Source organism: Protopterus annectens, chromosome 13.part0 (assembly GCF_019279795.1).
Source record: "Protopterus annectens isolate FY-2018-M chromosome 13.part0, PAN1.0, whole genome shotgun sequence".
NCBI classification, from domain to species: Eukaryota; Metazoa; Chordata; order Ceratodontiformes; family Protopteridae; genus Protopterus; species Protopterus annectens.
Window position 1 is genome coordinate 798,960,774 of NC_056747.1, and position 25,788 is coordinate 798,986,561.

At 40.2% G+C, this 25,788-nt stretch overlaps 1 protein-coding gene across 3 annotated transcripts in view; it reads left to right on the forward strand.

Moving 5' to 3' along the window:
* The window catches only part of DHX40 (DEAH-box helicase 40), an 866,160-nt gene extending 857,931 nt beyond the window's left edge, over window positions 1–8,229 (forward strand). For all 3 annotated transcript variants that reach the window (XM_044054528.1, XM_044054529.1, XM_044054530.1), the window contains one exon: window positions 7,258–8,229. In XM_044054528.1, the coding sequence (XP_043910463.1) occupies window positions 7,258–7,388 (131 nt within the window). In that variant the 3' untranslated portion in view covers window positions 7,389–8,229. The remainder of the gene's footprint in view (window positions 1–7,257) is intronic.
* The last annotated feature ends 17,559 nt before the right edge of the window (window positions 8,230–25,788 follow it).

A 25,788-nucleotide genomic window follows, 5' to 3' on the forward strand; every position in this document is an offset into this window, starting at 1 on the left:
GTATCAGACTACTTGCCATGCTGTTTCATCTATCTTACCATATAATCTGTCCCAATCAGTTAAGCTCTGTTTGATAATATGCTAATTACACCCACTTACTGCAGGACCTACACTATAGAAAATCAATTCAACTATCATACAGCATATAGGATCTACACAACAGAACTTAACTGCTATGTTATACTCTACCAGAAATTTGTTACAGTCTTCCACCTGTCATAATGCAAAGTCAGCACTCTTTTCCTCCTATTTATTCTAGTTTCCTGCATTGCCTCCACCTCCTGTTATATACTTCTCCACATCTTGACCTCCATCTGTATTACTGTTTAAACCACTGTTTTCTACTCTCTTTTCTCTTTAATGCAACAATCTGCCATACCTGCACATCTTTACAAGTCTCTGCTTCTTACAACTGTATAATTCACTCCGTAACAATAACAGTCATCCTCTTTCAACAGCCCTATTCTGTCCTGAGGATTATGTCAATGCAACTATGCTGATAATTAAAATCCAGAAAATTCTGAGAAACTGAATAGAGCATAATGTACTACAACTTGCACTACAGACAAAATCTGTTGATAATTTCCTGAAGACCAAAAATTCTGAGAAACTTTACACTGCAACATACTGTAATAAGGAGATCAGCCTTATGCACTCCAGACAAATGGGGTGATAATTTCCTAAATGTCCAGTTATGCTGAGAAACTGTACTATAACATAATTATTTTCCTTTTTGTTAACCACTGCAATGCTATCTATTGTACAAATGGGTTTGTATCTAGACTTTTGTAATTTTGTCACTGTCATAGCTACAAGTATTCTAACTACTTTCTCTCTCTCTCTCTCTCTCTATATATATATATATATATATATAATGTGTGTGTGTGTGTTTGGTTTAATTTTTGAAAGTCATTTGGCTTCCTAATACCATGATGGGAATGGACCCCATTCCTACGTCAGGAGATGATTAAAGTTCATGAAATTAGTATTGTTTCAATCTTTGATGTTAGCCAGAAGTGCTCTTCACAGCACCTGCAATATGCCCAGAATTTAATCCTTCAATAATTCATATGGAGTTACATGTATTGGTAGCATATCTAAACACAACTGTGGATTCTTTGTTTTATGACCCATTGTTTTTACTGCTATTGGAACTGTCTGGGTATCTTTCTTTCACATTGCTCTCATTTCTGCCTGCAAATCCTGATATTTTATGACTTTGTGCCTCTCTGTACTTGAGATACTGTAATCACTAGGTGTAGCAGTTTCGGTAATCAATGCTACTTTTGTATTTTTTCATGGCCTGTTATATCTGTTTTTCTTGCATCTGCTCTTATGAATTGTTGGTAATGCGTGATCCTAAGTGATGTAAACATCATCATTCTGTATACTGCTTTGCGGTTCATGTTTCCAATACTTCTCAGCTACTTCTATATTGTTGTGTTTGCACAATCCCCAATGCAACAATCTTGCCACATTATTGTGCCTTTCATTGTATAGGCCCTCTGTCATGAGTGCATTGCTCCCAGCAACAAGGTGTGCAACTGTTTCCATTTTTTTTTAAAGAATCGACATTTGACACATGTTCAATAGACTTTGTAAACCATAGCATTTTCGTGTGGCAAATGATCATGTGCTGTCTGGACTACCTTTTCCTCCCTGATGTGGGGACTCATTGTTCCATCATGCTGTGACATTACCCCGGTTGGATTTTCAACACTAAATCCTTCACTTTGCAGATGATCCATAACTTCAGTTTCTGTTTCTTTAACTTCTCCATTACTAATCTTCTTTTCTACTTCCCCCTTTGTTTTCTTATTTTTTTATATTGTGAAATTTTCCATGTCTGGATGCCTTTGCCTGTATGTCTCTTCAAATAGTGTTCGTGCTGCTTTTTTTGTATTGATTAATTTTCCTTTCTGCTTTGCATGAACATTGCACCATAGTAAATATTTTTCTTTCCCATGTCCATATTTCTTCCTCAGGTGTCTCTTGATCCACCCATTTCTTCTTAATATAGGGACTCAATGTCTCATCATGCTGTGATGTAACTTGTATTAGTCTTTTTACACTAAATCCTTCACTTCATAGGTATTCATCAACTTCAGCTTCTATTTGTTTTTAATTAGTTTTACTTATCTTTGTTCTGCATTTCCCCATTGTAATTTTTATTTTTATTTTTTTTTGTTGTTGTTTTGAGAAATTTTCCATGTCTGGGTGTCTTTGTCCATTTTTCTCTTCAAACATCTTTGGAACAGCTTTTTTATATTGATTAGTTTGGCTTTCTCATTTGCATAATAAATGTTGTACCACATCAGGCTTCTTTTTCTTTCCCATGTCCATGTTTCTTTTTTAATACCTTTCAAAAATCTGTAGGTTTTGTTATTTATATTTTCACACTTCCTCTATTCCTTCTTTTTCCAAGCAGCCCAAAGTTTCTTTGTCTATGTAATGTTTTTTTTTTAATGGATTTGTTGTATTAAAGAAAAACTTCACCTTAGAACTCAAAAAAACATTTTTTTTCATTTGTTTTTGGAGCTGTTTTAATGCCTCAAAGTTACTCCACTCTTGTAGAATTTTTAATGTGTTTCCCTCAAAATGGCAAATGATGGGGCCTGCCTTCGTAATGTGATCTTGTTTTCCTGCTTTCATTCCTTCTTCCCAGAATACATTTCAGGTCCTCTTTATATTACTCATTCTAGACATAAGGAAGTGGTTTTGTTTTCTCATGCCATTGAGATAGAATGGCACGACTGTGAAGCACTGTCATTTAAACACACCTTCTGAAACAGAACTACTTATATATTTCCCTGAGTGAGCCTCATTTATGTGTCTGTCTGAGCTTGTTCTATACCATAAATAGCTGTTAGCTACTTCCAGCAAAAGAAAGTAGGTAAAAAGCAGGCTTTTGTAATGGGATTTTTTTGCAGTTCTAAAATAATTGACAGACCTTCCCAGACCTTCCCCCACCCTCTCATGCTGTAGTGTGAGAACTCTCACTGCAGTAAATGATCCCTGCAGTACCTTTACAAGTAGCAGAACTCCAAACTAAGACTGTCTGCTACTTCCCAATGCCTTCAGTGGGAAGTTTTTTTTTTTCTCTCTCATGAATGATGCAGAATTAAAATGTGCTTTACTAGTTCCTTAATTATTTCTGTCATGTTCACTCTCCTTTTTTTTTCTATTTCATATTTACTTATACTTTGGTAACAAGGGAAGTGAAGTGGTCCCAGGACTCTTTTGAGCCACGACTTGGGCTGCATTGGCAAAAATAATAACAAGCATTAAAAGCACTTAGCAATATAAAGAAAAAAAAATACTGACATAAAGATATTAACCAACATTACACGTGCAACACGTAGACAATGTGTGACAGTGACCAAGTAAAACATTAAGCAACATTTACTAAAATGTATACATTAATAATGCTTAACTCTGCTATGTTGTTTATTATAAATAACAAATTGTATGCACCCCTATTGTGCACATACACACACACACATAGCATGTGTGTGTATTTATATAAAGTTTGTGTGCAAAAACATGCAAGTGATTTTTGTGTGTGTGTATGTAATAGAGAACTAGATTATATGTCTGTGTGTGTACTTCATGTCCTTTCAACAAAAATCAAAATGGAAATTTATGTGTAGACATACATATACAGTTACACAAAAGACACACAGATATATACGTGTGTGTGTGTATAAAAATTTATGTTGCGTGTAGAATACTATATGTGGGATGCAGTACTGTATTTAAATGCATGCCTGACTCTGTGTGTGTGTGTGTGTGTGTGTGTGTGTGTGTGTGTGCATGTGCGCTTTTAAACAAGTGAAGTGCTTCTGATTTCCTTTTCTTAATGTTTTTAGTGCAAACGCACATAGTAAACGTACGTTAAAGTAAATTCAGCCGTATATTATGGTTGCCATCAATGATCACATTTTCTTTGTGGACTACAAAATGCTCATGCACTCTAACAATATAAGGACTGACTCAAAGTCAGTGGAAATGTCTTACCATGAATATGCGTGTACCAGATATGCATCCCTCTCTAGAAGGATGTCACAAAAAAGCATAAAAGACCTTTTTATGAACATGATCATTGGACCTAACTGATAGAGTTGGCAGTTCTCTCTCTTTCTGCACTTCTGTCCTATGTGTGTGTGTTGGGGGTAGGGCTTAAAAGTGATAAATGTGTTGGTACTTTAAAAGAAAAATATTTTCGGACTTTTCTCCAAATGTCACAGAAATCTTTGATACTACATTTAAGTTATCTTAACATGTAAACTATTATAAATAACCAACATTTAAAGCTTAGTATTTTAGTACTGTATTGCTGCTTATGTACATTTGTCAGAAGAGGTGACAACTGCCTTTAAAGCCCTGACTGATTTAATTACTTTGTTTTGCTATGAAGGGGATGTTAAGTTCTCCTCCTCTCTGCAGTAAAAACAGTGGAAAATAGTTCCATAGCTTTCTATCTTTTTATATCAACTGTTGTGTTCCTGACATAAGCAGGATTAATTGGCCATCTAAGACGGACTGCAATACCTGACAGGGTAACTACAGCTTTAAAGGAGAACCTCACCCACAGACTCAAAATACATGATTTCACCATGGGTTGGTGTTTTTCATGTTTTAACACCACTCTGGGACTATTTACAGGTTTTTAAATATTTGTATACATAATTTCTGAGTCTGACATGGGTTCTAGCATCTTGAAATGATCATGATTGTTTACTCTGCCTCTTGGTATCCCACAATGCAGTGCTTGCCTGTAAAAAATTACACCATGCAGGCCTCTTTCTGACTTTTCTCCAAATGTCATAGAAATCTTTGATACTAAATTTAAGTTATCTTAACATGTAAACTATTATAAATAACCAACATTTAAAGCTTAGTATTGTAGTACTGTATTGCTGCTTATGTAAATTTGTCAGAAGAGGTGACAATTGCCTTTAAAGCCCTGACTGATTTAATTACTTTGTTTTGCTATGAAGGGGATGTTAAGTTCTCCTCCTCTCTGCAGTAAAAACAGTGGAAAATAGTTCCATAGCTTTCTGTCTTTTTTATATCAACTGTTGTGTTCCTGACATAAGCAGGATTAATTGGCCATCTAAGACGGACTGCAATACCTGACAGGGTAACTACAGCTTTAAAGGAGAACCTCACCCACAGACTCAAAATACATGATTTCACCATGGGTTGGTGTTTTTCATGTTTTAACACCACTCTGGGACTATTTACAGGTTTTTAAATATTTGTATACATAATTTCTGAGTCTGACATGGGTTCTAGCATCTTGAAATGATCATGATTGTTTACTCTGCCTCTTGGTATCCCACAATGCAGTGCTTGCCTGTAAAAAATTACACCATGCAGGCCTCTTTCTGACTTTTCTCCAAATGTCATAGAAATCTTTGATACTAAATTTAAGTTATCTTAACATGTAAACTATTATAAATAACCAACATTTAAAGCTTAGTATTGTAGTACTGTATTGCTGCTTATGTAAATTTGTCAGAAGAGGTGACAATTGCCTTTAAAGCACTGACTGATTTAATTACTTTGTTTTGCTATGAAGGGGATGTTAAGTTTTCCTCCTCTCTGCAGTAAAAACAGTGGAAAATAGTTCCATAGCTTTCTGTCTTTTTTATATCAACTGTTGTGTTCCTGACATAAGCAGGATTAATTGGCCATCTAAGACTGACTGCAATACCTGACAGGGTAACTACAGCTTTAAAGGAGAACCTCACCCACAGACTCAAAATACATGATTTCACCATGGGTTGGTGTTTTTCATGTTTTAACACCACTCTGGGACTATTTACAGGTTTTTAAATATTTGTATACATAATTTCTGAGTCTGACATGGGTTCTAGCATCTTGAAATGATCATGATTGTTTACTCTGCCTCTTGGTATCCCACAATGCAGTGCTTGCCTGTAAAAAATTACATCATGCAGGCCTCTTTCTTCCTAAAGCTCCTGCATTGATTTTACATGCATACGCTGTCTTTCAGTCATATAGTTTTAAATAACAGTTCATGCCAATCAATGACTACTTAAAACACAAACAGTGCAAATTCCACAGAACAGACTTCCAAAGAGCTTTTTACTGTTGCTTCTTTTTAGAATGGCTAAATTGCAGTCTTTTCTGAAGCCTGGATTGTACTATGTTGACTCATCTCTGATCCCCCTTCACACCTAAGTTCCCTAGCTGTCAAAGTGCTAAGGGTAATTTGAGCTGTTACCTGCTGTGATTGACAGCTCACAGCAGCAGACTTGACTCGTGTACTATCTCCTTGTTACTTTATGTATAGGTAGGGGAAGGAGCTGTGACATCACAGCATGGGCGGGTTTTTAGGATGGTCATGGTGATGTCAGATGTCTGTATTTTGAAGCTTTTCACAGTTTTTCTTATGTAAATAGTTTTCTTTCTTCTAATTTCTCTCAAACGTTTTGAATATCTCCTGTCTTGAAATTCCAGGCTTCTTGTGTAATACTAACAATGCATAATTTTTTGATATATATAAATTCACATGTGGACAGGTAGAACTACTTTTCAGTCCATTTTTAAGTACCTTTATTTGATGAGAAATGGAATATTTTATATACTGTGTTCCTTTTTAAATGTGGGTTTCTAATTTCTGCTAGATGACCTAGTACTTTTAACATGTTAAAGCAACTGTGTAATGAAAATGTCATCTATAACTCACATATTGCAATACATGACATGCTCTTAGAATCTATTACCCTAACCAGATGCCAGTAAATATTAAAATGTGCCTTTCTGGTTTACTTTGTAATTTGCAACAATGAGTGTAACGTACCAGTGCTGCCATGCCTCCATATTTACTTATATATGCATTACCAAAAAAAGCATGAATTTGTGTTTTAACACACTGAATGAGGCTTTATATTAAAGACACACTCAATTTTAACAGTTTAGAGACTAATACACCAAATATTTGCTTTTGATGCATCAGCTGCTGTATTAATGCATCATTTTCCATGTTTGTATTTCTCCCAGTTCTTACATTTTCTGCTACCAGATGTCTTATATTTCACAATTCAATTTCTCATTATTCTGTATACAAATTTTCTTCAACTTTTTGTTTGCTTTGTTTAATATTTTTTTCCTGGCATAAATGTATTTATTTATTCAGGTAACATCATAACTGATGTCTTACCATGAATTTGTTCTAAACTGGCTACAGAAAGAGTTTACTGAATGTCATTTGTTTTCTTTTCAAAGACACAGCTTCATTGGAAGTCTTAAAGAAAATGGAGAAGAGAAATGATGAGAAATCTGTGGCAGATGCTCGTATGCGATACCTTCAACGAAAACAACAGAAGTTGCATGGAGAAAAGTTCACAGCATTATGAAATGAAATGATTTGTGCAGCAAGAGACCAAGTTCAGTAAATAAGAAACAGAATCCTGAATGAGCAGTATGTGCATCTAGACAGCTGGGGAATAAAGAGGTGGTTAGAAAAAACAAATGCAGAACCCTTTGGATTTTTGGCAGTAGTTTTGTACCTACATACTGTACTGTTCCTGCATGGACTGATGCAATATGTCCCAAGTTATTTTAGAACTATTTCAGTGACCAAAAAATGGTTTGTGAGCATTCTAAATGCTGTGACCCAAACAACAAGGCATAACAGGATGTGAATACTGGAAATGTACCTGTTCTTTATCAAATGGTGTTATGCAGTTGTATCATGTGACATGATCACATGAAAAATTGTTACATCTCTTCAAACTATACCTTGAAATGTTTTATTTTTATTTTAATTATACAATAGATACAAATGTATTACTCACAAAACCTTTTTTTAATAATGTATAAATGGCATTTTTCACATGTAAGGTTGCTGTAGACTTTGCTTGATTGAATGCCAAGATTTGACCATCTGAGATGCCAGAGTTTAGCATTAGCATAGGTTTGCAATGCTTCTTGACAGGCAAGACAGATATCATTGCTATTGATAGATTCTTTGTTGGAGCATTACTGTTCCAAAGTAATGGGTATTCTAACATAACGTGGTATGTCTTCACTCGCACGTTTATTATTTGACCTTTGTACTGAATTTGAAATAGAAAATAACTGGATTATCACCCTGAATTTAAATGAGAAGTTGTTACCATTATGAATTTGTCTGCCTTTTTAACTACTTTTTTAAACTGGAAATGTACAGTAATAACTGGGATCATCTTTCTTAGACCCCTGGGTTTGGATATTTATTTCACTCTCTAGTTCCCATGTCTTGGTTCTTCAAGTGGCAGATGTCATGGTATCACAATGCTAAGCTTATGCTCCTTAGGTCTTTCATGCAACTCAGATAATTGATTCTACAGGGGAAAAAAGTGTATGCATTTATTGCTAAAAAGAAGTTAAGCCTTCCAAGTGTTCCAGCGCTCATCAGGTCACTAACCAGGGTTGAAGTAGACTGGGAAGGGAGAAATGTCTAAGATGGCTTGATCAATCATTGTAAGAGGACAGAAAAGCTTGAAGCCAACCTTCTTGTGAGCAACATAGCTGTAATGAAAGTCACAACAGGTGTTGTGCAAGATAATCCTTTTTGTAATCCAAAACTATGTTTAAAGAAGGGAGAAGGTAAGACAGCAGGAGGCCAGGTACTAGTTAAGGCCCCTTCCACTACAATTTTCTGTACTGGTTTATGTCAATTTGCTAACTTCTGGTTCTATCATCGTACTATCAAGAGGGTGACTATATACCACTTTTTTTGCGGACAGCTGAGAATTTTGTATGTAAGGCATTGCCTTGACAAATACTCTTGAAACCCACCTTCCTGAGACCTTGATTCACCAGTGGGAGTTAAGTTCTCCTTCATCTTCTGAGCCCACAGCCATTCCTACCATATTGGATTTTCATTCAAATTTCAGACTAAGGTATAACATAGCAGGTGCAGGAACATAAGATTAGGGAATATAATGTTTGTGCAGGGCCCTGCAGAGGCTTCTCATACACTAATATTGACCCAGCATACACTTCGCCTCATGATAGGAGGCCATCATCTATTTCTTAGGCTGCACTTAGTTCAAAGCTACCATAGGATTGCTAGTCAGATGTAGACTAGCCATATGGGGATCTGGCTTGAAGAGAACATTTCTGTCCCCATCTGAATCCTTTTACATAAACCAAGGAGAAAACCAAGGTCCACGTGTCAGCAATAGGTAAGGATAATGATCCCCACACACACCAATCTTGCTAGTTACCTGCCAGATGCCTGCAGCTTTGGAGAGACTTTCATGTGCATGAGGTCCTCTGTGGGATAGCCTGCTTGACCAGTCTCCTAGGAAGAAAGATGAAGCAAAGTGTCACACCCTACCATTTGAGTCCATCATCTTTCTCAGCATGAAAGCACCTGGCATCTGACCTGTACAGACTCACTGATGTTTAGAATGTCATGCTTTTTAAATATCCAAAGGTAAAATCCTCTGAGGCCCAGCGTAGGTCTTAGACATTACAACACCTTGCTGCTAGACAAGGAGCATAATAATATGAAAAGGTTAGTAAAAAATTTTCTGATGTGTCACTTTAGGCCTAAAGGCTCTAAATTAGCTTCTTTTAGTTCTAGTCCTCCTTGCTAGGTCATTTGCTTCAAAAACTGTCAGTGTCAATGTGCATTGATTCTTAAATCAAGGCGTCTCTGGAGAAGTCTCTTAAAGTGGCCTCCTCTCCGGGCTTCAATGTTGCTTGCTATAATTTTGCTATGTAGCTGCTGTGGCTAGGGAAGTAGTCTCATTGCTGAAGCTGTCATCCTCTAAGAAACAGCTGAATCCACCCATTCTGGGCATCCCCTTCGAGGAAGAAGTAATGTCTGGACAAATTTCTCAAGGTATAGACAAGGTCCTGTAGAAGAGGAAGCAGGCCTTGACAACTGTTGAAGGGCTTTATGGCACCCATGTCTGCTTTTGCCACTTCTTTCATTACTTAGTCATCATTCATAAAGAAGATGAACTCCTCAGTGGATGTTCTTTAGGAACTTACTGACGGTATGTTTTCTATTTGTGCACTAGAAATTATCATCCATGTAACTGTCAATGTGATGTTGTCCTGTCTCGCCTTCATTCTGTACTGGTTGGGTTTGGAACCAATCCTCTGTTCCAACTCGGCCTTATACAAAGCGGAAGGTCTTCAACTAGCTTGTGGCTGATACCCTATCCCATGATGCTCTAGGAAACTCCCCAGATCTTGTTTGCCGCTAAACAAGATTGGGTGCTTCACACTGGCTCTGGCTAAGTGAATTGTTTTTTCTTGCAAAAAATTTGCTAGTTTTTTTCTCCCTTTGGGATTAGTTAGTTACTTAGTAAATTAGTTAGTTAACCTTTTAGCAGTTTTGCTGTGCTCGTTACCTTGCTATTTGATTGCTGGCCGTAGTTTATCTCAAGGACTTTTTTGCTACCCTATCCCGGCTTTCCTTAGCATGTGTTTGAAATAACTTTTGACAAGTTTGTTGTTTGAGAACTGTTTAAATTTAAGTGGTCTATATTTAATCAAACTAGATAGTTAACTTAGAGGGCTGCTTAGCCCATTCAAATTAGAGGGCTTTTCCCCTTAGAGTGTGTGTTTAGATAATTCTTCTTAAACTCGTTTGTTGAAGAGCTGTTTTATTTTAGTTTTTCTCTTAATTAAGCTAGCTTGCTTAAGTTAGAGGGCTACTTAGCCCGTTTAAATTAGAGGGCTTTTCCCTTAGTGTGTGTGTGTGTTAGATAATTCCTGTTAGGCAAGTTTGTTAAAGAACTGTTTTACCTTGGTGGATTTTCCATTAACTAAGCTAGCTCATTTAAGTTAGAGGGACATTCCCTTAGTGTGTTTACTTTTTATATATATTATAGTTGTAGTGCTAATTTGTTTTTTGCTTTTAAGATGTCAAAACTGCCCAAAGATGCTAAACCCTCGGGTTCAAGAAATGTACAAAATGCAGTCAGAAAATGTCTGTGACTGATGGTCATACTGTGTATGTGTATACTGCCTTGGAGCAGTACACCTCCAAGAATCTTGTGCCATTTGGCATTCTTTTAGCCACAGGGTTCTTCTTGAAAGGAAGAATAAGTTGACTCTTAGGAAGCTATTGAAGACTTCCTTTTCAGACGCTATAGGAGAAGGTCAGAGTCCTTCCAAACAGACCTCTTCCCCTTCTTCAAAATCTGAAAGATCAGGTAAGAGATCTTCTTCTGCTTCATCGGAGGCTCAGTCTGAGCCGACTAATAAGTTACCAAACATTTCATCAGACCGAAAGCCTGTCGGGGCTGAGAAGCCTTCCACCTCGGCTCCTTCAGTGTCGTAACCATTGGTGTTTCAAGTTTGGAACTGGTCCCCAGCACTGGAACCAGTTTGTCCAATGTTGAAATCTCCAGTCCTACAAGCTTCCAGATCCCCTGCTCCCTCCACTCGATCTTCCAGGAGCCTTTCAGATGGTGATGTGGCTCGCGTGGTGCAGAGACTTTTGAGGACACTGGCGCTTGCCAAACTTTTGCTGGAGACAACCCAGAGGGTTTTATAACTGACTAAGCCTACCCTGTTACCATTGAGTCCTCCTCTGATCTGACTCAGGACTTCCGAGCAGGAATGTATGGAGCTGATCAAAGTGGAACCGTCGGAGCCGAGACCTAGTCCAGGATCTTCGGTCCCAACTACTGCTCTGATCCCCTCAGTTCCGCATGAACTTGAGGAGTCTAGCAGCCAACAATCTCCGGTTGGGTCCGGGGAGGACAGTCAGATCGGACATTTGTTGGATCCAAACTTGCCTCTCAGGACTTTGGCATGGGTGAGCTCAGCTCCTACATCAACCTCGGAGCCAACTCCCTTGGTTCTGGGGATGCCTTCTGATTCTTCGGAGCCAGGAGCTTCCTCGGATCAGGGGTGGGGGGGCCTTTGAGGTGATGAGGAGAGTGCTGTCTCCACAGACACCTCCATTCTCAGGTCCATACATTCCTCCCATAAAGGCACCAGTGTCTGTCTCGGCACCACTGCATCCACAGAGATGCGGAGGCCCTAGGCCTCAGGATGCCCCATTGGGTGAACCCCTCTCTTCCAAAACCTCTCCAGAATATCCTTCTGAAGAGGTCCTCCATAAGAGACTATGTAAGAGGAAGCATTTGGACTCCCCAGAGGAGTCACATCTGACACAAACCTTGATGAGTCGGAAGAGTCCCCACGGTCACCCTCTGAGGATGTCTCCTTTGCAGACATCCTAGAAATACTTAAGTAGAGAGGTGGCTGGAAGTCCATCAACCCTTCTGAGGAGGAGTCTGTCTACCTGAAAGCTTTTGGGTCTCGCCCTTCCACCACTTGGGTGTCTCCACCTTTCGATGAACTAATGGACCTAGTTTGTCGAAAGGTGTGGGAGTCTCCAGACTCAGTGGAGCCTGTCCCTTGGAGGCCAGATAAATTCATTACATCCTCCACTGATAAAAACTTTCTTACAAAAGGTGTCCCAGTAGATACTATGGTAGTGGTGGTGGCGGCCACCAAGAAGGAACTGTCAGAGATGTCCTCTTCTGTCCATCCTCCAAACAAAGAATCTCATACGATGGACAGGTATGGAAAAGCTCACCTTTTCTTCAGTGACATTTGCGCTCAGGTCCCTGAATTATCTCACTCATTTTACCAGACTGCATGGAGATCTCCTAAAGGAGCTAGGAGATATTCTCCAGGGTTCAGTAGCTGAGGGGATAACAGAAAACGTTTCTATCCAGCTCTCCACCTTGAATTCAGTGGTAAACTCCTCCATGAGACTTATTTTTTATGCAGCTGATGGGGCACGTAGGGCAGCGGGTTCAGGAATTTGCCTAAGGAGTTATTCTTGGATGTGCTTGTGTAACTTTGCAGAGCTCTTTAAATCTTCCTTTAACGGCCCCTTTGATGGCTCATCCTTGTTCGGGCCTAAAGTCAAAGACACACTAAAGAGGTGTGAACAAGAAGGAAAAACTTTCTCTGCCATAGGAGTCCATTTTCCGTACCTTCTAGACCTTATCTAAAAGGGAAGAAGAATGTGGTTTTGAAAATCCCAAAGAGTTTTTCAGGACACACATGATGATTCGTCCCGAGAGGCAGAGGGGGAAACAGTAATGGAAGACGGCGGCCACGTGGCAAAGGGGGTCCGCAAAACCAGGGTGACAGGAAGTTCTTCCTTGGAAAGCCCTTCCAGCACTCCTGAAAGGAGGCCCACCTGTCCATCTCTGGAGGCAGTTGGGGATGCTTATCTTTGTATCCAGAAGCCTGGCTAAAAACAACAAAAGACAAATGGGTACAAAGCATCGTATCCAGAGGTTACTCCATACCGTTTTCTTTTCTCATCCCAAACATAAAAAAAAAACCTAGACGTTCCACCCAGTCAAAGGGAACAAGCAACTCTAGAAATACAAAAGTTGCTAGACAAAAGAGTCATCCAAACAGTTCCTGCAGACCAAATAGGATCTGGAACTTACTCAAAGTTCTGTTTAGTTCCAAAGAAAACAGGGGACGGGAGACCCATTCTGGATCTCAGCAAATTAAATAAATCAATAAAAAAGGCTAAGTTCTGGATGGTAACACTGCAGTCAATACTCCCCTTCTGGGACAAGATGATTGGATGTGCTGTATAGGCCACCAGGATCATCAGGATGCATACTACCACATAAAAATGGACAGGCTATCCAGCAGTAATTTGTGCTTTTGGCTGGAAGCCAGTCACTACCAGTTTCGAGCTCCACCCTTTGGTCTCAGTACAGCCCCCAGAGTGTTCACCAAATATATGGCAGTAGTCATGGCTCACATGAAATGCCTAGGAGTCCAAGTGTTTCCGTACCTAGACGACTGGCTCCTAACCACCACCACTGAGGATCCACTAATAAAAGCGAGAGACACCAGATTGAAGCTGTGCTCTCATTTAGGGATCAAAATAAATTATGAAAAATCTAAATTACTGCCATCTCAATGTATCGTTTTTATAGCAGCAAACTTAGATACTACAAAAATGATGGTAAAGCTTCCCCAAGAAAGAGTACAAGTCCTTTGGCATCAGGTCATAAACCTATTTTTCAAGAGGAAGGTTCAAGCAAGAACAGTTCTGAAAGTATTAGGGACCATGGCAGCAGCAATAAACTTGATTCCCTTGGCAAGGCTCCACATGAGGATTCTACAGTGACTGCTGTTCACTCAGTGGTCCATGCAGGAACTACCCATGTCCCACCAAATCATGACAACAGAATCTTGCAGGAAAGACCTTCGTTGGTGGCTTCACTACAGTCATGTGACTTTAGGTCGACCCTTTGTTCTTCCACAGCCTTTAGCCACGGTGACCACGGATGCTTCCCAGACGGAGGGGGCATTATCAGGGAAGGATAGTCCAAGGCACTTAGCAGGATCATGAGGCCCACTTGCATATCAGTGTCGTTGAGATGAGAGTGGTGCTTTTAGCACTGCAAGCACTCCAAGACTCTCTTCCGCTAGGAACCACTGCAATACAAACCAACAATATGTCGGTCGTGTGGTATATAAACAAACAAGGAGGAACCAGAGCTTAACCCCTTTGTCAGGAGACCCTGAGAGTATGGCAGTGGGTAACTTCCTCCCAACGCTTTCTGATATCAATGCACAGCCTGGGGAAATCCAGCGTGATAGCGAACAAACTCAGCAGGGCAATTCTGCTACCTCACGAGTGGTCCCTAAAACAAGAGATAGTGGAAATGATTTTCTGAAAAATGGGGTCAGCCTTGCTGCGATCTTTTTGCCATGTTCATGAATGCCAAATGCAGCAGCTATCTTGCCCTAATCCCCCCTCTGGTGGAATCACTAAGCAATGCACTTGTACAGGATTGGCCCTCGGGTCTCTTCTACGCTTTCCCTCCCTTCCTGTTCATACCCAAGGTTCTTCAGAAAGCCAGCAATTTAGGAAGGACCTTGATACTTGTCACCCCTTACTGGCCTCATCAAATCTGGTTCCCCTTCCTTTGGCCTCATCTCCAGGAGGAGCCTTGGATTCTGGACCCAGTTCTAGATCTTCTGACTCATGCAACGGGAATGTTCCATCCATCTCTTCAAACCCTCAAGTTGACAGCCTGATTGCTCTGATTCCAAACATAGCCAGGCTACCTGAACTTTCCCCTTCAGTGAAACATATCTTGATTTCATCTCATAAGGCTTCAACAAGAAAGTTTTATATCAGCAAATGGAGGAGAGTTTCCTCTTAGGCCTTGAATAATCATATTGATCCTTTCTCTGCCCCTATACCGTCCATACTGGAGTTCTTGGCAAAACTATTTCATGAGGGGCAGCTGCAGCTACTATTTGTGTTCAATTAACAGCGGTCTCAAACTTCCATATAGGTGAATCGGGGCTGAACGTGATGTCCCACAGACTTTGCAAAGCTTTCCTGAGGGGTACCATTTTATTACAACTGCCCATTAAAACACTTCTAGCAGCATGGGACTTGAATTTTGTGTTATCCCGTATGATTCTTCCCCCTTTTAAACCTGCATCATCCTGTGATCTGAAGTTTTTATCCTGGAAGGGAAATTCTTTTAATAGCTATCACTTCAGCTAGGAGTTTCGGAGTTACAAGCATTGTCTATCAACCCCCCCCCCATATGCTGTTCCACAAAAACAGACTGTCTACGAACAAACCCGTCATTTCTACCTAAAGTATGTTCCGAATCAAACTTAAACCAATCCACAGACTTTTTCCTAATTATGCCAGTAAGGCAGAATATATGCTTCATCAACTAGATGTACATAGACAACTATGTTTCTACTTGCATAGAACAAAGGACTTTAGAAACACTGACCACTTGTTCGTGTCCTTCTCAGACTGCAAGAAAGGTGCTCCAGGTACTAAGGTCACTCTTTCCAGATAGCTGTCAGATTGTACTACATTCACCTACAAATTGCAGAACAAACAATTTCCCGACAAAGTAAGAAGTTATTCTACCAGAGCTGTAGCTACCTCTTCCACCTTTTGGGCTAAACTGCCAATTGATACCATTTGTGCTGCAGCAACATGGGCAAGACCTCATACCTTTATTAGTCATTTCAAACCTGATTTGGCCTCCAAGGACAGGGCCTCTTTTGGGTCTACTGTTTTGAACAATATTGTCCCTTGACCAACCAGTACAAAATGAAGGTGAGATAGGATAACATCATATAAAGAAGTTATATACTCACCATAACGTTCCATGTGTGCTGTTCATCTCACTTTCATTCTTACAACCCACCCAGCTTCCCCCAACCTTTAGCTCCTGGAGGACCGAGCGGATTAATTTGGTAACTAAGATTCTCTGACCCTCTTTATAGCTCTTAAAGTAGTAAGCTTTTTTTATATGCTTCTATTATTGTACCAGCAAACAAGATCTGGGAGTTTCCTATAGCAGCATGGGATTAGGGTATCAGCCACGAGCTAGTTAGAAGACCTCGAGCTTTGTATAAGGCTGAGTCGGAACAGAGGATCAGTTCTGAACCCAACCAGTACAGAATGAAGGTGAGATAGACAACACACATGGAACGTGATGGTGAGTACATAACGCTTTTTGATGTGTGCGTGTTTACATTTTCTTATACCTCAAGAGCCTACCAGCTATTCTGAGGTAACCCATGTCTTCTTTTTCAAACCATGAAAGACCAAATGCGGTTTGACTTCCTATTTCTTTGCAAATCCAGTGACTCTACAAACATCCATAGGGACCCAAATCTACACTATCAGCAAACAGACAAGACTCGCTGGAGGTACATGTTCCTAACTCAGCATATTCCCAGCACAGGTAAAGCAAAAGACCACTTTGCCTTTAAGGTTAGTCTTGAAAATTGGTTGGATAAACACAAATTTGCACTAGGGTTATTATGCATAGCTCTGTTTGATTTGAGCACTATTAAGTACTTATAAAAGATGGCAAAAACTTGTGTGTCTACTTAAAGGTGTACCTATGACCATTTGTCTGGTATGTACATGTACACATATAAACGGGTGTGTGTATTTATAAATATATGTACACACAGACACATCTTACTAACTGCATAAACAAGTCACAGATTAACATTTAATCTTTAAAAAAAGACATTAAATTTACTTTTAGTTGAAAAATCTATTACATCGCATATGAAGTGATTAAAAAGAAAATGTTTACTTTTCTGACCAATTAAAGTTAAAAAATAAATAGCAGACAATATGAACACTGGTACTGTTAGGGAAGGGGTGTTTAATACCCTAATGTACAGGGTTGGGGTTAAAGGTGTGATTAGGGTTTAAGCTAATGCTAACCCTACCCCTACTCATGCTTCTAACCCCAGCCTTACAGATTAGGTACTAAACATCCATTCCCTATCAATATCAGTACACAAGATGCACCAGTTCCAAAATACAAGGTACATCTATTCCCTTATGTAGCCCTTATTCTAACCATAATGCACAAGCGGTTGCACACACACCCAAATGCTGAAACCATCCACTCCCATTTACCCTATATTCTATGATCCATAACCAACTACTTCACCACTTTGCAAATGCATACAATTTGATAATTATTAGCATCAAAAAAAAACTTTGCAACAAAATGTACCTGCAATCAAATGTTGTGTACTTTATGGGTCTGTAAACACCACAGTTTCTATAAACCAAGTATTTTATTGTGACATACATAAAAACAGGCACATTTGCAAGATAAATTCTAAAATGGCTGCACCCTGAAGAGCAGGTTAATTAGAACTCTCATTGTGAAAAAGAGTAGAGATGTAAAGAAGCTGGTGGAAGTTGTCAATCTGGGTAAAATTCAGTTACTGGTTAGTCACTGTAATACCTGTTTGTCAGCAAAGAAGAAATCCGGAAACAGTAAGATAAAATCAACTAGAAAGGAAGAAGACAAATCTCTGCTGGGAACTGTTCTTTAAAAAGCAGTTCAGGTTTCAGCTTTTTTACAGGAAGTGGATTCCAGTCATTTGAGAATGTTTAGAATAAGCAAGAAACTACAGGAATATGTGAAGTAAAATGGCAACATGCTTGAAAGAATAGAAGAAGCTTTAAATAGCTATTCAGATGAGCTGGTAAAAAGTACAGTTGTGTATATCTACCATAAATGTAGATGTTCGAGTTTCTTCACTGTTGCAGTCATAACTGTAGGGTACTCCTGCCGGCAGGCAGCCCGAGGTCGGCCAGAATATCAAAGTCTGGGTCCGGCGTCGGCTGTATCAGCTAGAACCCCGACGTCAGAACGCATGGGTATAAAGCTGACAGGCGACGCCATCTTCTCCAGCCTTTCTTGCCCCTGATGTCAGAAGCCCCCATAAAAACAAAAGGTGTCCCAAGGGAAACACAAATACACCAGAAAGGTAGTGGAAAAGGAAACACAGTAAGCAAATAGAAAGAAGAGGGGCCTGGAGGGAGGGAAACACCGATTGCAACAGTGAAGACACTCGAACATCTACATTTATGGTAGGTATACACAACTGTACTATGTTCTTCGTGTTTCACGGTTGCAGTCATAACTGTAGGGTAGAATCCCAAAGCAGAGCATACGGGAGGAGGTTATGAAGAAGAAGGAGCAGCTAGAAGACCCTGCAAGACAGCAGAGGCAAAGCCTGCCCTAGACTTAGAGTACAAAGTGAGGTTATAGTGCTTGGAAAAAGTATGCACAGAGCTCCATGTGGCAGCCTCCAGAATGTCCTTGGTAGGAACTCCTCTGAGGAAGGCTGCTGAAGTGGCAGCTGCTCTAGTAGAATGAGTCCTGACAGTACCTGGAATCTGTTTTCCATAAAGAGAGTAACAATATCTTATTCCATGAGCACTCCAATTGGAAATAGCTTGCTTAGAAATAGCTTTACCTAGAGAACTGGAAGCAAAAGAAATAAGCAATTGATCTGATTTTCTGAAACTTTTAGTTTTGTCCAGGTAAAAACGTAGTTGCCTGTGTACGTCCAATGAATGCAAAATCCTTTCCCCCTTATTTTGGGGTTTTGGAAAAAAGGTAGGAAGGTGGATAGTCTGATTTAGAGCCACTCTAGAAACTACCTTAGGCATAAAAGTAGGATTGTTCCTCAAGGAAACTCTGTCCTGATGGAAGATGAGGTATGGTTCCACGGCCATGAGGGCTTGTAACTCAGACACCCTTCTGGCAGAAGTCAAGGCCAACAAGATAGCTGTCTTCCAGGATAAGAACTTAATGTCCGCAGAAGCAGCAGGCTCAAAAGGAGGCAAAGTAAGCTTTTCCAAGACATAGTTGAGATCCAAAGGAGGGACAGGAGGAGTTCTAGGAGGTTTTAAATTCTTAGCTCCTCTCAGAAATTGCCTAACCAGCTGATGTGAAAAAATGGGAGGATCACAACTGAAATGAGCCGAAATAGCAGAAGCATGAATTTTAATGGAAGAAAATGAAAGACCTTTAATCAAAAGGTCTGAGAGATAAAGCAGAATAGATGAAATATCAGGTATTAAAGGATCAGAGCCTCGATCCTGCATCCAAATACGAAATCTTTTCCATTTAGAAGCATAAGATTTCCTTGTACTAGGACGCCTAGCTTCCAAAAGAATATCCAAAACTTGTTTAGGAAAAGAAGAAGGAATCAACTGCCTTTGATAAGCCAAGCTGCCAGGCAGAGAGTCTTGATTTGAGAGTGAAATACCTGACCCTGAGGCTGGGACAGTAGAGAATGGGACAGAGGAAGACTCCAAGGAGGTTCCAAGCAAAGGTGCAGAAGAGTAGGGTACCAAAACTGACGAGGCCATTTTGGGGCTATCAAAATGATCAGTCTTGGTTTGTCTAGCTTTATCTTTAGCAATACCTGAGGCAGAAGAGGAAGAGGAGGGAAGGCATATCCCAAAAGATTCCTCCAGCTGAAGGACAGGGCATCCACTTTCCAAGCTGTCTTGTGGAAGGATCTGGTGCAGAAGAGAGGCAACTGATGGTTGAGATAGGATGCAAACAGATCTATCTGAGGACAGCCCCAAACTGCAGTTATCTTGCTGAATACGTTGGGGTCCAACATCCATTCGTGATGATCCAAAATGTTTCTGCTTAGGCTGTCTGCTAAGAGATTTTGTTTTCCAGGAATGAACTGTGCCTGAAGATTCAGATGCAAATTTAGAGCTGTGTCCCATAAGGTCATGGCAAGTCTGCAAAGGGGGTAAGAGTGGGAGCCCCCTTGCTTGTTTATGTACCACATGACTGTGGTATTGTCTGTTCGAATTAGCAGAGGCCCTGGCTTCAAAAGAGTCTGGAAGGCTAGAAGAGCATTTTGGACTGCTAACATTTCTTTCAAGTTGATGTGCCATAGAAGGTGTTTGTTTGTCCAAGAACCCTGTTGGCATTTGTCTAGAAAATGAGCTCCCCATGCATAATCCGAGGCGTCCGTGGTTATGATCTGAGTAGGTTGAGGTAGACGAAAGGGCTTGCCTTCGTTCAAAACACACGCCCTGGACCACCAAAGGAATTCCTTCTGGAGGCAGGGAATCAGTGGAATCATTGTATCCAGACTGTGGCAATGTTGAGACCATACACTCTTTAGGTACCATTGAAGTTTCCTCATGTGAAGCCTCGCATTTGGAATCAACATGATGCAAGAGGCCATGTAGCCCAGGGCCTGCAGGAATTTCCTTGCAGTGAGCTGAGTCAATGCTGCCAAGGTCTTGAAAATTGTAGCCAGCTGTAACTGTTTTTCTGGAGAAAGGAAGGCCTTCTGTAAACTTGTGTCCAAAAGAGCTCCCAAGAAGGTCATTCGTTGAGAAGGAATCAAATGTGACTTTTTTGTGTTCACTGAGAATCCCAGTAGAAGAAGAAGACATTGAACAAAATGCAGATGTTGAAGTAGAAGGTCTTTGCTGTCTGCCTGAATTAGACAGTCGTCCAGATAGGGGTAAATCTGAATCCCCTGAAGTCTGCAGTAAGCTACTACTGGAGCCAGGCATTTGGTAAAAACTCTGGGCGCAGTAGATAAGCCAAATGGCAGTACAGAGAATTGGAAGTGTCTCGAGCCTGCCTTGAATCTGAGGTACTTTCTGCATTGAAGCCTTATGGGGACGTAAGTAAGCCTCTTTTAAGTCCAATGTTACCATCCAAGCATCTTGTGAGAGCATTGGAAGAAGTTGTTGAAGTGTAAGCATCTTGAATTTTGGAATTTCCAAAAAGGTGTTTAATATTGAGAGGTCCAGAATAGGTCTCCAGGAGTTTTGTTTTCTTGGGACCAGAAAAAGTCTTGAGTAAAAACCTTTCCCCACCTCTAAAGGTGGAACAAGTTCTATGGCTAAGGCTAATAAAGTGTCCACTTGATTTAAGGCCTCTGTCCATTGATGTTTTGGCAGATCTGGCCAGCCGGAAGGCCTTGGCAGAGTGTGAAAGTGGAATCTGTAACCTTTCAAAATCACGTCTAACACCCATTTGTCCTGAGTAATGTGAGTCCAATTTTGGTAAAAAAGAGAAAGTTTTCCTCCGAGAGGGGCATCCAGGAAAGGAGGACCTGAAGCCCAACAGAGGGAGTCATTGAGTCTGCTTTCTTTGGGTTTGGGATCTGTCTTCTCCCCTTCTAGGTGAAGAAGCAGTCCACTGTCTAGATCTGTAAGAGGCCTGTGCCTGCGACCGACCTCTGGAGCATCTATATCTTCCCCTTTGAGGCCTGTCAGAGGTGGGAAAAGACCAATTTTTGGAGGGCCAATTTCTGGAAAATCTGGGAGGCTGTACTTGCAAGAAATCTTTTACAGTCTGCATAGACTTGGCTTTTTCTTCCATCTTTTTAATAATCTCCTCAGCCTTAGACCCAAATAAGACATCATGCTGAACAGGGTCATTAAGCAATTTTGCCTTAACTTGTTCAGGTAAATTCTGCTCACGAAGCCAAGCATGTCTCCTGATAACAGTACCAGAAGCAGCCGCCCTGCAAGAAGCCTCTAAGGCATCAAAACCACAATGTAAACTATGTTTGCTAACTTGTTCAGTAGCATGCAACACATCCTGTAATTCTTTGTCCCCAGCACATGCAGGAAAAGTAGAAATCCTTTGTTTTAAAACAGATAAAAGAAACTGTTGATACTTAAACATGTGAAACTGGCAATTTAAAGCTCTAATAGAAAGAGTAGCTGAAGTATAAACCTTTTTGCCCCACCTGTCCAAGGCAAGAGAATCCTTTTCAGAGGGTATAGGATTCTTAGAGGAGGCGGCCTTAGCAGCCTTGGAACCCTGCGAAATAGTTTCAGGATCAGCAGAAGGGTCCTTGAATAAGAATTGATGGGAATCAGGAACCCTGTAAAATCTATCAGGCTTAGAAGGAGCAGGCGGCATGGAATCAGGATTCAAGTTAGCTTCAGAGAAGGCATCATCCACAATGTCAAGTACAGGAGGAATAGCTAAAGGCCTGTGCTGAGGAAGAAGGAGAAATACCCTGAGTCTCTTTTTGGAAGCAGAATAATCCTGACCTTCCCAATGAAAATGCTCCCTCATCTCATGCAAGGTCTCCCCAAAAGAGAAATCTTCAGGGGGAGAGGCAGAGGGAACAGAATCCTCTGCATCCGAATCCTCATAAGGAGGAAAGGAGTAATCCTGATCAGAGGAGGAAACAGAAGATACAGAAACCTGATCAGAAGAATCATAAGGGATATCCTGTCTGGGCCTTTTCTCAGGAGGAGGGTGAGTGCCCCTAATCATAGTTAATAAATCCTCAGCCATCCAAAGTAATTGCTGCTGAGTCTTAGGAGCTGAATCCGAAGAAGCTTGAGCAGAAAGTCTGGGTTTAACAGGAGTCTTTGACTTGGCTTTTGTCTTTGTGGAAATAGTAATGTGTGAAGGCCTGAAGACCCCCTCAGAAGCTGGTACCTGCACAGCGGTTCCAGACCCATCTGAAGGAGCGACATCCGAAGGTCCTGTAGCAGACAAATTACTAGGCCTAGTTGGCTCACCATGTGAGTCCATGTCGGTCATCGGCTCTGAAGTGGCGGACGACAGGGGCTGCAAAAGCACCTCACTGACGACCGCCGAACCCGAAGCTGGCTCCGGCTGCAAAGTATCCTGTCTGGACCTCGGAGGCCTGTCCTTGTCTTTGCGCTTCTTCTGTAATCCGGTAGTCGGTAAAGTATCCGACGACATCCTATAATTAAATCGTCTACCGAAGTAATTCAAGGCCCAATCGTACCTACGCTTGATAGTGCAAGAATTAAACCTGGCACAGAACCGACAACAAGAAATGTCGTGGTCAGGGCCTAAGCAAGGTAGACAGTAAGAGTGGAAATCTTTATGAGGTATTTGTTTTCCACACGATACACAATTATTAACTTTTTCTGACATCGGAGGAGCAAGAAAAAAGTTTCCCCAACGGGGTACTTAGCTTTGAGAAGAGAAGTAGAAAACTTCGGACCGACGACAATCACACCACGCGGTCATGAAAATGCCAACCAACAACTAGCGAACTGCTTTGCACCGCACGACAAGAAAGACTGGAGAAGATGGCGTCTGCTGTCAGCTTTATACCCATGCGTTCTGACGTCAGAGTTCTAGCTGATACAGCCGACGCCGGACCCAGACTTTGATATTCTGGCCGACCTCGGGCTGCCTGCCGGCAGGAGTACCCTACAGTTATGACTGCAACAGTGAAACACGAAGAACATCTGCAGATATCACAGGCTGGAATTAGGAAAAGACTAAAAGCAGAAGTAGCAAATATGTAGTCATAGCAGCAGAAAAAGCTGCTGTTGACAAACTTGTGGCAGAAGGTTAGTGTTGACAAATGGAACATCAAAGTGTTTATGGAAAATGCTTATTCACTCAAAAGCAGGCAGAAGAAGAGAAGCAAGTTTATCCCTGCAGTCACCAGATGTGGAAAGGCAAGTGTGAAATTCAAGTTTCTATATCTATTTTTAAAATATTTTTTTTCTTGCAGGATAAAACATTTTTGGATGTACAACAGGCTAAGGAGGAAATACAAAAAATGATAATCCAGCAAAGAGTGAGACAGGAAGTTGAAAGGGACTGTTTCCTATTCCTCTAACAGTAGCAAAGCCCAGGGACAAAATTTGCCAGTAAAATGTTTTCCATTGTTCCAAAGAAAAATAACTGAGAAAAAAAAAGTCCAAGGGCTTGCTAGAAAAATCAGGAGTACATTATACTTGAACTAGAGATCAGTGCTTGACGGTCAAGATGATTATAAAGAAAACCAAGTGAAAGTAGGAAATATAAATGAAAGAATTGTAAGGCATCATTTCCATAAGCTGCAGTTTGGATATGAGAACTATACTTCTGTAAGAAGTGGACAAAAAAAGACTGGAAGTTTGTGGACATTGTTAAATTGGTGGGAGGACACAAAAGTATAATTTCTACTTTGTTATTAATGTTTAGAATGATATTGGAGGGACTAAAGATGTAACTCTAAGTAAAAAAAAAAGTTATTTTTTCTTAGTAATTTTATATAATACATGTTTTGAATTGTATGTTACATTGCAGAGTAGTGCTGTACAGCATGCAGAGGTAATATAAATGTGAGGTGAAGGAGTCTTTGTGATTGATGTTTGTGCTAGGGATGTTAAAGCAAGAAGGTACTTTTTCTTAACTATTATGTATCTGGAGTTTATACTGGATATAAGCAGTACAATGTTGTGATCTTGGACTACTATGGGGAAGTTGTGTTAGTGCACTGACCCTGTGTGTATATTAAATTATGGAGGCTTCTCCTGGTGTTACACTGATGGAAGTGTAGACTAATGTAGAGAAAAAGGGTTTCTTTTTTTAACAAGAATAGAAAATATAAAGCATGTAAAGTGAATCACTTCAGTGGGTACAGGAAATGGCAGAACAATGAACTTGAAGCAATTGTACAGGAAACAGTAATTAAAGGGGAAATGACAAGTAGTTCAGTGAAAATAAATGAAGACTGACATACTGAAGGGAGTACTTTTGCATATAGATGTATTCCTAGAAGCATTTGACATTTCAGTATAAAGCACACGAGCATATTCTAGTTTATTCATGTAAAGTAGCCAGTGCACTTTTTCATAAAGCTAAAAATCAGTCAAGTAAGAGCATATTGTTTTTCACAGAGATGGGACAAGAATGGAGGAAATAAAAATAGGGAACACAGGCTCTAGCATACATTTCAAGCATGATTAAACCTAGCTTTATAATAGGTAAAGCCTGTGGGTGTAGCTATCTATGTGGAGGGAAAACTTCACTTTATGGAAACAGATTAATGAAAATGTACATAGTATTTGTTTTCAAATATTTTCATGGACATGAAAACTCTGGGAAAATGTGACATGGTAAGATTTGCCTCACAGACAATAATATGTGCATATAAGTTGGAAACATATTCAAAAACCTGTTATGTAGAATATGTGAAAGAAATAGCTTATCAGAATGACTGCCTTATTGACTGTATCATGGAATGTAAATGGCACTATAGGTATGGATATGAAGCAATGAGTATTGAATTATATTAAGGAGTATAGGGTGCAAATAGCAATATTACATGAGACGTGACTGAAGAGAGATGAGCATGTGAATTTGATAAAGAGAGGATTTCAGAATGCATATTCAGCAGAAGAATATCAGGAGCAAAGTACACGTGGGTTAATAAGATGACTGTGAGAGGGGCTCTGATAGTGATAGAAGAGAAGAAAGACAATAATGACAGATTTCTGGTAATAAAGGTTTGTTAGCAGGGAAGGAGGATTGCACTGGCATGTACTTATATTCCACCTAAACCTCTGCTGTTAAGGAGCTTAAAAGAATTATGGAAGAGATAGTTACCTTTCAGCAAGGAATGTTATACATGGGTGGGGACTGGAACCTGATCTGCAATACTAAGGATGTATAA